At 51.4% G+C, this 12424-nt stretch overlaps 1 protein-coding gene across 4 annotated transcripts in view; it reads left to right on the forward strand.

Annotated features, from left to right (window-relative positions):
- Nucleotides 1–12424, forward strand: part of GPSM1 (G protein signaling modulator 1) — a 66425-nt gene that overhangs the window by 39915 nt on the left and 14086 nt on the right. For 3 of the 4 annotated variants that reach the window (XM_064727370.1, XM_064727368.1, XM_064727371.1), the window contains exons 10-11: nt 1904–1974; nt 4406–4576. In XM_064727370.1, the coding sequence (XP_064583440.1) occupies nt 1904–1974; nt 4406–4576 (242 nt within the window). The remainder of the gene's footprint in view (nt 1–1903; nt 1975–4405; nt 4577–12424) is intronic. The other variant, XM_064727369.1, reaches the window with a different exon arrangement.

Consider the following 12424-nt stretch of genomic DNA (forward strand, 5'->3'; position numbering starts at 1 on the left):
CGCGGTGGGAATTGGTTGGATTTGAGGTCTTTGAGGCTTTTCCCAGCACAAATGTGCTGAGCTGCTGACAGGTGGGCCCCTGGCTTTGTGTGCAGGGATGAGTTTGGTGGGAGCGCTGCCTGCTCCTCGTGACGTGTGTTCAGAGCCTGTTCTCCACCTCCAGCCCTGATGTCAGTCCCCTGAACTCAAAGGCTGCTAATGAATCACCTTAAAACAAAGCTGGAGCTGCTGTGCTTTTTTGGAGGAGAGAGGCACAAATGTGCAGAAATGTTTTTGCTGATTGGAGTCTTTATGGTTGCAAAAGCAGCAAATCCCTTCAGGGTGGTGAGGGGCACAGACATCAACTTCAGGTCACTTTTGGCCGAGCTGTGATGTGAGTTTGTGACCCTTTAGTTATTATTTAAATAATAAATAAATTTGTTACTTACCCAAAGGAGCAAAACCTCAAGCTGGAAGCTGCAGTGCTTTTGGGAAGTACAAGGGAAGATTTGTGATTGGGTCCTTACAAAGCCAGAAATCCTTCGTGGTGTTGGGCCACATCACTTGTATTTCAGTTTGTCAGTTTTATTATTATTATTTAAATAATAAATAAATTTGTTATTTATTTCCCCCAGAAGGAGCAAACTCAGGGTAGGAAAGTTGCAGTCTTGGAATACAAAGGGATCTTATTTGTAGCCTTACAACTCTTGAGTAATTGCTGTGGTTGTTTGGCACATCTTTGATTTCAGTTTTCAGTTTTATTTATTATTTAAATAATAAATAAATTTGTTCTTTATTTCCCCCAATAGGAGCAAACTCAGGGTAGGAAAGCTGCAGTCTTGGAATACAAGGGGATCTTATTTGTAGCCTTACAACTCCTGAGTAATTGCTGTGGTTGTTTGGCACATCTTTGATTTCAGTTTTCCCCCAAATGTGCATCAGCTTTTCTCTAACCAAGGGTGATTTGCAGATAAAAGACCCAGGTATTCTGAGCTTCTTGTGAAGCTGAGCTCCTCAAAGCAGAGCTGTCCTTGGAGCTGGTGCAGTTTGGATCCAGCTGTGGTGGCATCTGGAGCCCTGGCTGAGCTGGTGGAAGAATCCCTGGTGCCTTTTTCCATTTAATCCCCATGCTGTGCTTTCAGCCAGCCTTGATTGGTGAATTTTGTGCTTTTTCTCTGTTGTGTTTGCCCAGTGAGCAGCTCTGGGGCCATTTGGTGCATCCTGGCTGTTTGTCAGCAGGGCAGCAGCAGCTGGAAGGAGCTTGAAGGGAAACTGGAGGTAAAGAGGGTTTGGAAAGCAGGAGTAGTGAACTGTGTTTCACCCACTCTGTTGTTGTTGGAATCAAACATCAAAATCTTATGAAATCTCAAATAAATATCATAAATCCTGCCAAGTTTTGATTCCTCTTTCAGGTTCAAGGCAAGATTTTGTTCCCCTTAAGGCTGGGCCTATGATAGAACACATTTGCTCCTTCACTTAGTTTTGCAGCCTCTGTGACTGCAGAGAAAAGCTCAAAGTTGAGTCCCAGAAACATTCTTTCAGCTATAAACATGATGATAAAGCAGAAAATCCACAGACGTATTAAATTGCCCCTTTGTTACGATTTTTCTCAATGCCAGTCCCATGGCTTCTGTGGTTTAGAGTGAGGTTTGTAACTCCTGAATTGCAGAGACCTTGTCTGAGATCAGGGTCCTGGTGTGACCTGGCTGCAGCTCAGTGGCCAAAGCCCCACAGTGCCCTGTGACAGAGCTTTAAAAACACCCAAAACAGAAGGAAAAAAACCCACAAGTTCTAATCTCAAGGCCAGCACAGCTGCATCATCCCACCCCTTTGACTTTCAGCTAACCAGAGCTGGTTTGGGTTCTCTCTTTGTGACATTTGTGTGTGGGTGACACCCCCCTGATGTGAGAGTGCTGTTTTGCAGGAGCCAGGCCAAAGAGACTCCAGAGGAACAGCATGGACAGCTTAGACCTCCTCAAGTTCCCTTCTGAAAAGGTAAGCAAAGATGTCTGGCCTCAGAGATTGTCAGTGGGAATCTGTGCACAGATTCCAATTGGTTTGTTGTTGCCTGGCTTCATTTGCAGGGAAATATGCAATTAGCAGATATCACTGGAGTCAATGGGATTAACCAAAGAGGGTTTCTAGAGAGCTTGGAGGGGAGGAACAGCTGGTCTGATTCAAAAGGCACTTAACACTCAAAGCTGGGAAGTCACTTCTGGGCTTTTTTTGCAAAAGCAGCCCTTGATTGGAAGGATCATGGTGAGCAGCTTAGCCCTGAGTGGCTGCCAGTGCCTGTCACCCCATGGAGGGACACAGAGGGCACACACAGGACATGGAGCACTGCAGGAGCACAGGGTTGGTTCCAGGGTTTGTCCCAGGGTTTGTCCCAGGGCGTGCTCTGCTCCTGGGAATGTCAGATCTGAGCAGATCAGAGTTTGCTCTGTGTCCCAGGGCTGCTCCTGCAGCAGCTGGAGGCTCTGAGCCCTCCCAGCCCCAGGGATCATTTCAGCCTCTCAGGAAATGCTGCTGCTGCCCAGGGTCAGCCTGTCCCTTCCAGAGGGATGGCCAGGCCTGCAGCCACGCTGCCTTTTTGGGATGTTTCTGGCACAAATCATCCCCATTCACCCAGTGCTTTCCAGGCACAGCATTTCCAGAGCTGTCACAGAGAGGAAAAGCTCACCCAAGCTGCAGGTGGGTGCAGACAGTCAATGGGATAAAACCTCAGGCTTTATCATTTAGGTACCATTTAGGTACCTAAAAATCCCAGCAAACACTGGGAAGGCCAGGCAAAAGCTCCTCCCTGAATGAACTCTCTTTGGAAAATAAATTCCAAATGTCCTGACGTGTTTTGATCAATTCTCCCCTTGGCTATTTTGGCTTTTGCTGCTCTCCAACATGACTCCATCTCTGGGTGTCGATGGCAGGGACAGCAGTGCCCAAGGTCAGGGACATTGGCTGGTGTCCCCATGGAGCAGCAGAGCCCTGAGGGCTGCCCAGGGGCTGGGCTGTGTGTGACAGGCTGTTCATGCTGCTCTTGGCTGGAAATGCTGTAAATATCACTCAATAGCTCAGGCAGGCTCGGGGATTCAGGGTGCTGTGGGAGGATGGAGCAGGCAGGAGCTGTGGGGTCAGTGGGAGCTCTCCTGTTCCCTGCAGGGTCCTGGGCAGGCTGTGAGGTCCCCTCTCCCTCAGAGGGCTCTGGGTGCAGTTCCTGTGCTCTGTGCCCCTGGGTGCAGCCCTGGGAGAGCTCCTGGGCTTTGTGCTGTGCTGGGAGTGAGGAGGAGCAAGGGGTGAACCCATGGACTGAACCCTGAGCTCTCCAGCATCCTCTGGGGGTTGTCTCTGCCAGAAATGCCTTCTCTTTCTCCTCTGCCAGAGCCTTCAGAGCCAGCACAGCCCCCTGGTACCCCACTGCCAGGAGCCCCTGCCCAGTGCCTCTCTCAGGGCTGGGCACAGGAACCCACCTTGGTTCTGAGCTCCAGCACTGCAGGACCCTGCTCACCCTGCTCCCTCCAGTGTGTCTCTCACTCCTGCATTTCATCTCCCCTGCTTTTGTCTCCCAGCCTCTTGTTTATTCCTTTGTGTACCAGACTAAAATCTCTTTCTCACCCTCTGGGTTTCACCCTGGAGGTGCCCACGTACTGCAATTGAGTCATCTCTCCTGCTGTCATGCACTGAGCACTGTGAGGGCTCCAGCCAAGGCACTCTCCAGCTCTGATTTCTATTCCTGTGGCTGCTTTTTAAGTTGTGGACACTGGCCTGGCTGTGCTGGTGCCACCAACATGGCAATGAATCTCTCCTTCCTTCTCACTGTTCCTCGTTGGGATCTGTGTCACCTGTGTTTCCCCACACCTGGAGTGTCAATCCTGTGTTCCAATCCTGTGTTTCAGCACAGTGTTTCCATCCAGTGTTTCAATCCTATACTTCAATCCTGTGTTTCCATCCTGTATTTCAATACTGTGTTCCAATCCTGTGTTTTCGTCCTGTGTTTCAATCCTATGTTTCCATCCTGTGTCCCAATCCTATATTTCAATCCTGTGTTTCAATCTTCTATTCCAATGCTGTATTTCAATCCTGTGTTCCTATCCTGTGTTTCCATCCTGTGTCCCAATCCTGTATTTCAATCCTGTGTTTCCATCCTGTATTTCAATACTGTGTTCCAATCCTGTGTCCCAATCCTGTATTTCCATCCTGTGTTTCAATCTTCTATTCCCATCCTGTGTTTCCATTCTGTATTTCAATCCTGTGTTTCCATCCTGTATTTCAGTCCTGTATCCCAATCCTGTGTCCCAGTCCTGTGTTTGTGTCAGTGGGAACCCTGAGCCCCAGCCCCACGTTTCCTGTGCTCCTGTGCTGCTCTGTGGGTGGATCTCCCCCAAACCCCGAGGCAGGCCTTGCTGCAGTGACTGTCTCTTGCTTTCCCAAGGAGCAGAATGGGGACAGCCACCACGTGGGAGAGCTGAAGATCTCAGGGCAGGAGTTCCTGTCGCTGCCTGCCAGGACGAGGAGGCACCGGGAGCACCAGGCCAGCTCGGAGAGGAGACCCCAGGGAGCCCCCCTGGATGCTGGGGAGCTCAGGGGCCAGGTGCCACAGTCGGTAGGAAGATGATTTTAATCTCCAGTGGGATGATTTTAATCTCCAGTGCTGATCTGGGAGTTCCTCATCTTTGATTTTACCTCATTTCCAGCCGGGTGTGGGGGTGGCAGTGGGGATTTCTGGCTGGAAAGGAGATTCTGTAGCTGTGCTCTGTTTGTTGGCTCTGGGGGCACCTATGGGCAAATCCTTTTGTGTTTTTGAGCCTCAGCATCACTGTCCCTTTAGCAGAGCAGTGGAACCAGTCTGCATCACAAGCTGAGTCTCTGTGGTGACATTTAAACCTTCTCTGGAGGGACAGGAGCCTTTGGCTGGGCTTAGCTGAGTTCAGGATTGTCAGGATGTGATGCCTTGAATTCCAGAACAGCACAGCAGTTTGGGTGCTTTGTGGAGTGTGAATTGATCAGCTCCTGGGGCTCATGAGTGGGATTGGTGCTTTCAAAAAGCAAAACCCTTCCCAGGTCTCTGGCACACAACCAGAAGTGCTGCTTTGCTGGTTGCCTCTACCAAATGTGGGACTGTAGAAGTTGTACCTCATGTTCTGCTCACACTGATGATCAATGTGCAGAGTGGTCTCTTGGGATTCATCAGAAATGGTAGAAATCATCATCCAGGAGCTTTTCCTTGGGAGCAGCTCAGATGGAGCTCATTTCCTCAGGAGCTGCCCTGGTGATTTCCATGTTCTGCTCCTGTGTTGGGAGCTCTGATCAGTCTGTGCTTGTCTCCCATGGTGAGGATCCATGTCCTGGGCAGCTCCCCAGATGCCTTTGTGCTGTTTTAACCTGACAGTTCTGCTGGCTTTGGTTGATGTTTGTGGTGACACATGGCAAACACAAATACCAGGGAGCTTCCCTGCAGCTGTGCTGGGTTTGTCCCAGCCCTGGAGGCAGAGCTCACTCCCACGGTGAGAGATGGCACCTTCCTTGGGGCTTGGAGGGCTTTGAACTCAGGGATCTCAGGTGGGAGAGCCCCACACCCTCAGCTTGTTGCCAGGAGAGATGAATGATGAATGATCAGTGATCTCATGGGTGCTGGGAATATTCAGGTTTTTGCTTTACACTGGGTCTCTAACACACTGTCGCAGTTCTGTGATCATGCAGAGATTCCAGATGGAGGAAATCCAAGCCAGAAAAGATAGGCCTAGTTTTGCTTTTTGTTTTTGTTTTTTTGTTTTGTTTTGGTTTTTTTTGGTTTTTTTTTGGTTTTTTTTTTTTCCATGGCATTTTAGAAAAAGAGAAATTAAATATTTTCATGCTGGCTAAGAAAGAGTCAGAGCTGCAGAGCTTGGGGATGCTTGAAGGGAATTCTGGCTCTCAGTCCTTTGTTCCTCAGCTGTGGACCATGGGGAGAATCCGTCCTGCTGTACCTGTGTGCATGAGTGTGTGGACACATCCTTTTTTTACCACAGACATTCCTGACTTTCAGTTCTCTGGCCACTGGAGACCCAATTTTTACACTAACTGGGGTGTTTAAAATTTTTTTCAGACTTCTCTGAGCTCATTCTTGGTTCCCAACAGTGCTCATGGAAATGGTCTGCTGGGAAAAACATTTCCTGCAGCTCACAGGTGCAAACACGATCAGTGAGAAGGAAAACAAAGCTCATCTGAGCCAGAGAGGAGCCAGCAGCATGGGGGCACACAAGGCAACACAAAGAGAGAGAAAAACCACTTCTGCCAGAAATAGCCCTGTATTTTTAACTCAGACATTCAGGCAGAGCCCAAACAGGAGCTGGGGAGGGCATTCCTGAGGAGTGGGGCTGGGGCTGGAAATGGCCCTGTGGGGCTTTGCCAGCCTCTGGGGACCCCTTGGCAGCCCTTGTGGGGTTTGGGGAGAGGCCAGAGGGCTCTGGGGTCACTTCAGGGCAGCTTTGCTGTGCTGGAGCTCCCAGCTTGGCCAGGCTGACTCTGCAGCACGGGCCAGACCTCAGGGTGTCCCAAGCCAGCGTTGTCCTGTGGGTTTGCCACGAGCAGAGCAACCCCTCTGTGCTCTGCTGTCACTGTTGGAAAGCTGCAGTTCCATCCATGGGAGCCTTTGGAGTCAGAGGGAGCAAACCCCAAACCAGTGGGAGAGAGGCTTTTCCTGGTCAGACAACAACTCCCTCAGATTCCTCATTTTGCAAGGAGCAAAGCAAAAATTCTCTTTAATCCATTGGTAAACTGTGAGTCCTTAGTTAGACGTGATCTCTGCATCTTGATCTGAGGCTTTTTGGGTTGCCACAATCCCTGCTGTCCATGGCAGAGAAAAACCTGTGAGCAGGGACAAAAATTAACCCAGGTGTAGTGATGTGACCTCTGGGTGAGCCCTGAGCTCCATCCCAGGGCAGATCCAAGGGGCAGATCCTGCCCTGAGCTCCATCCCAGGGCAGATCCAGCCCAGCCCTGAGCTCCATCCCAGGGCAGATCCAGCCTGGGGAGGTGCTGGGGATGAGGTGCCTCACTCAGAGCCCCTGCACTCACCGCCATCCATCCCCTGCCTTTGTTTGCCTCCCTCTCCTCCCCCTGGTGTGCTGGGGTGTTGCTGCTCTCCTGCCTCCCCCGGGGAGGCTCCAGGCCGTGCTGATGGCTGTGCAGTTGTTGGAGTTGGCATGGCAGGAGCCCTGGTGGCTGTCATTAGCGCTGGTGATGATGCTGCTGCTAATTACCGAGTGCTGGGAAGCTCCCCTTGGGAGGAGGCGGAGGGGAGGCAGAACAGGGCATGGAGAGGAGCCTGTCCCTGCTGGCAGCTCCGTGGGGCCCTGAGGAGGGCCCAGCCTGCAGGAGAGGCCGTGGGGATGCTGGCAGGGATGGGAGCAGCCATGGCCCAGCTGCTGGGGAAGGTAGGAGAGCGAGCAGGGCCCCTGTGTGACCGTGCTCACAGGGGTCTGAGGATGAGGATCTGACTCCATGTTTCACAAGGCTTGATTTATTATTTTATGATATATATTATGTTAAAACTATACTAAAAGAATGGAAGAAAAGGTTTCATCAGAAGGCTGGCTAAGAATAGAATAGCAAAGAATGATAACAAAGGTTTGTGGCTTGGCTCTCTGTCTGAGCCAGCTCATTGTGATTGGCCATTAATTACAAACATCCAACCTTGGCCAATCACAGATGCACCTGTTGCATTCCACAGCAGCAGGTAATCAATATTTACATTTTGTTCCTGAGGCCTCTCAGCTTCTCAGGAGGAAAGGATTTTCCATAAAAGATGTCTGCGACACCCCTGTGCCTCACACCTGCCTGCCACCCTCTGCAGGGGCTGCTGGTGAATGTGGTGCCCATGCAGGAGGCTCTGACCCTGCTGGGGCAGGCAGGGCCTTCCTGACCCTGCCCAGAGTGGAGATTTCCCAGCCCTGGCTGGTGGCACCTGCAGGAGAAGGACCAGCCCTGGCGGGTGTGGGGATGAGCAAGGCCAGGTCATGTTCACCAGGAGGTGTGCAGCTCTCCTGGGGATGCTCTGAGTGCCCTGAGGAGGATTTGCTGTGGGAGAGGATGATGAGGGTGAGGTGCTTTTGGTCCCATTTCTGCTCTGGTGCAGCAGAGCCCTGAGCAGAAGTGGCTGCATTAAAGCTCTGTCCCTGCAGCTGTGGGCAGCCAGATCCAAATCCCTCCCTGGGGCTCGTGCAGTGCACACCTTTCTGAGCTTCCTCTCTTTTAAAAGGAACATCAAAGCAGGGGTTTTGTACTACATGAAACTTGCAGACATCAAAGGCTTGCTCATAAATTTAACCCCTCTCTCCACTGTGCTGAAGGTCAGGATGCTCCAGCTTGGCCTTGACTCAGTAGCAGATGTGTTTTGGGGGGTTATTAGAAGGTTGCTGGAAGGATGGGATTTTTCTAAAACTTCAGAAATATCAGAGATTGTGTCCTTCACCCTCCTCTGTGCAGAATGAGAGGGCCCATGGAGGAAAGGGGCTGTGTGTTCTGGAAAAGACTTCCTGGGACCTGCCCCAGTTCTGGGCCTGTGTTTGAGGTCAATGGGACTGAGTCAATGGGACTAAACAAATTTATTGTGCCAAGGTCCAACAGCTGGAGCAAAACCCATGGAATGAGGTAAGGATCAAACCCACCCCTGTCTGGATCTGTGCTCTGGAAATCCCTCAGGACATTACAGGGAGTGACTCCTCACCCTGCAGAGCTGTCCCCAGCCTCTCCTCAGCCAGGCCCATTTACAGGCAGGGGAAGAGGAGCTGTGTGTGCCTGCAGTGATGACTTGCAGGGATGGCTGCTGATGTGTTTAGACACTGAACGATTTTCAAGCTCTCTGCATCTCCAAACATTCCCTGGGACAAATGTTTTTATAAGGCCTTTTTTATGATGACAGTGAGAGGCAGCCATAAAAGAAAGGAATTTTTTTGTAGGTCATCCATCCCCACCCCAGAGGCAGGCTGCCAGAGTTGTTTTGGTGGTTTTCTGTCCCAGGATTTATTGGGGGATTGTTGGTTGCAGGATGCTTCTGGTTGACCCTCTGAGGGTCAGCCTTGGTGGTTTTCTGTCCCAGGATTTATTGGGGGATTGTTGGTTGCAGGATGCTCCTGGTTGATGCTCTGAGGGTCAGCCCTGGGGGTTTTCTGTCCCAGGATTTATTGGGGGATTGTTGGTTGCAGGATGCTCCTGGTTGACCCTCTGAGGGTCAGCCTTGGTGGTTTTCTGTCTCAGGATTTATTGGGGGATTGTTGGTTGCAGAGTGCTCCTGGTTGATGCTCTGAGGGTCAGCCCTGGGGGTTTTCTGTCCCAGGATTTATTGGGGGATTGTTGGTTGCAGGATGCTCCTGGTTGATGCTCTGAGGGTCAGTGGCAGGGAGCAGATCCGGAGGGTTCTGCCTGTCCCTGCTGAATCAGGGCTGTCCTGGCAGCTCTTGGCTGTCAGGTGTCCCCATCCCTCCCTGTGACTTCACTGGGAGCTGCAGAATGGGCTGGGTGGGTGCAGGGATGTGTCAGCCTTGGGGGCTGCTCATTTCCCTCCTTTCCCTGGTTGCCTTGTGCTGTTTGAGGGGAGATTGGCACTTCCCCAGTTCCCTCTGGAGCAGGGCTGTGGGGTTTGCAGCCTCCACTGCACCCTCCCTGTTTGCACACCAGCCTGGCCCCTGCTCCATCTCTGTGTGTGAGTGCCAGAGCACAGGGGCAGTGCAGATCACACCCTCCCTCACCCACACCTCACTCTGCTCAGCTGCAGGGCTGTAATTACACCATCAGTGCTGGCCAGGCTCTGTGCTGTGAACGTGCTCTGAGAGGAGGGGAGAAGCCAGAGCCAGGCAGAGAGGAGAGGCAGCTGCTGCTAAATTTAAGGCTGTTCCTATGACACCTGGAGGCTGCTGTGCTGGTGTCAGTCCTCTTGGAAGTGAGCAGGTAAACACAGAGCCTTGTTCTCAGAGTGCTTTATCTGCCTGCTCAGTGCTGGGACCTTCCAAAGCGCTCGGGGCAGGGAGGCTGTGCTGGTTCCTGGATGTGCAGCAAAACCTGGAGAGCTCCAGCCTGACAGGTATGGGGAGGCTCTGTCAGGGATTTGGGCTCCTGGAGAACAGTCAGGGGCGTCTCCCCAGAGTCAGCTCAGATTGTCTGAGCTGTCCTTCTCTCTGAGTCTCTCTGTTGAGCTGTGGGGTTCTCTCATCTCCTGTTCTCTGCCTCAGGTGGGCTCCTTGCACAAGCCAGGAGAGGTGTGAGAGCTGCTCCCCCCAAAGCTGGAGCTGCAGCACAGCCAGGGCTCTCAGGAGCTCTGCAGGGCCCTGACAGTCATTCTTCTGTGGGACTTCAGTCATGGGAGGCAGGGAAATAAATGGAAAAGCTCTGCAAAAAGTGGCTGCAGGAGAAGGTGGGGGGAGGCAGCAGCGTTTTCTGGCTTCTGCTGCATTCGTTGCCTCAGAGGCAAATTATCAGTTTCTTCCTTGAATATGAACAGCTGCCAGGTAATGAATTCCCCCTCTCTGTTTTATAATGGCATTAAAATTGGGATTTGCCTTAGTTTTCTCTGTAATTATCCAATGAGCCTGTGTGAGTGAGAGGGAGGCAGGGCAGAGCTGGCTCTGCTGCAGGCGAGTGTCGTGCCTGGGGGATGGAGCTGGGGAATGGCCCTTCCTGATGGGCAGATCCAGGATTTGAATTTGGGAATGGCCCTTCCTGAGGGGCAGATCCAAGGGATTGAATTTGGGAATGGCCCTTCCTGAGGGGCAGATCCAGGGTTTGAATTTGGGAATGACCCTTCCTGAGGGGCAGATCCAGGATTTTATTCCAGGGATTGAATTTGGGAATGGCCCTTCCTGAGGGGCAGATCCAGGATCTGAATTTGGAATGACCCTTCCTGAAGGGCAGATCCAGGGTTTGAATTTAGGAATGACCCTTCCTGAGGCAGATCCAGGTTGAATTTGGAATGACCCTTCCTGAGGGCAGTCTCAGGGTGAATTTCAGATTGAATTTAGGAGATGATGCTGCTGCTGAGGGCAGACCAGGATTGTCTAAGGGATTGAATTTGGGAATGGCCCTTCCTGAGGGGCAGATCCAAGGGATTGAATTTGGGAATGGCCCTTCCTGATGGGCAGATCCAGGATTTCAATTTGGGAATGGCCCTTCCTGAGGGGCAGATCCAAGGGATTGAATTCCAGGGATTGAATTTAGGAATGACCCTTCCTCAGGGGCAGATCCAAAGGATTGAGTTTAGGGATGGCCCTTCCTGAGGGGCAGATTCAAGGTTTGAATTCCAGGGACTGAATTTAGGAATGACCCTTCCTGAAGGGCAGATCCAGGGTTTGAATTTAGGAATGACCCTTCCTGAGGGTCTGGGTATTTCTCTGGTTGAGCATCAGGGCCTTCATATTCCATCCTAACCTGGCTCCATGTGAGGCCAGCTCTGGGGCTAGAAAACTGTGAAGAAAAGCCTCCTACAAAAGGAATCTGCCCTAGGAAGGAGGTGAAAGCTGAGCTGGCTGTCCAGGGCCACCCAGCAGACTCGTGTTGGAGGTCTGAAGGTCGATGAGCCAGGCTGGAGGTGACAAACCAAGCTCCCCAAAGCCATCCTTGACTCACTGTAACTGAGTTTGCAGTTATTGGCACTTTGAAACCCTAATTGAGGTCTGCTTTCCTCCTTGCACAACCTTTTCTCCCGGCAAACTGTCAGCCATCAGGTGGGATGAGACAGTAACAGAGATGTTACACTCACCATTTCCTAGAAACTGTCACTTTAAAGGGAACAGCACAGGGAAAAAAGGATGAACTGAAGCCAAACCCAGAGAGATAAGCCTCCAAATGTTTGATTTCCCTCAAAATCTGGAACCTTTCATTCCTTTCTTGGGTCTCTGCTGTGCCTGGGGTATCTTGTACCTTCACACTTCTGGCCTCTGGCATTTATTAAACTTCACATGGCAGAAGAGCTAAAAAAATATCATAGCCCAGGTTCTCTTTGGATGTAAATCAGCCTAATTGGGCTTAAATCCCTGGAGCTGGGGTGACAGCAGATGACAAGGGGGGCTCTGGTGACTCGGGGCTGTGTTTGATTTCCTTGCACAGCCATCCCTGAGCTCCCAGCTGTGCCTGGGGGCTCTGCCATGGATGGATCCAGCAGGTCCCTGTGCTGGAAGGGCTCCTGGTCTGGCTGTGCTTGCTGGGGCTGCCTAAAGAATCCTTTCTGTACCAACAACTTGTGTTTCTCTTTCTGTAAATTCCATTGAAACCCAGGAAATGCTGCTGCTGTTATATTTCTGGGTTTTACTGGAGGACAGAGCTGCACAACCAGAGGCTCTGTCTGAGCCTTATCTTTGATTGTGGCTGTTTCAGGGGACAGGCTGTTCCTTAAATCAATGCTTTAGGATAGACACTGTCCCATCCATGCAATGCTCTCCTCTGGATTTAGGGTGGCCTTGGGGTGAGCAGAGGCTTTGGG

Source organism: Zonotrichia leucophrys, chromosome 17, assembly GCF_028769735.1.
Source record: "Zonotrichia leucophrys gambelii isolate GWCS_2022_RI chromosome 17, RI_Zleu_2.0, whole genome shotgun sequence".
Classification (NCBI taxonomy): Eukaryota; Metazoa; Chordata; class Aves; order Passeriformes; family Passerellidae; genus Zonotrichia; species Zonotrichia leucophrys.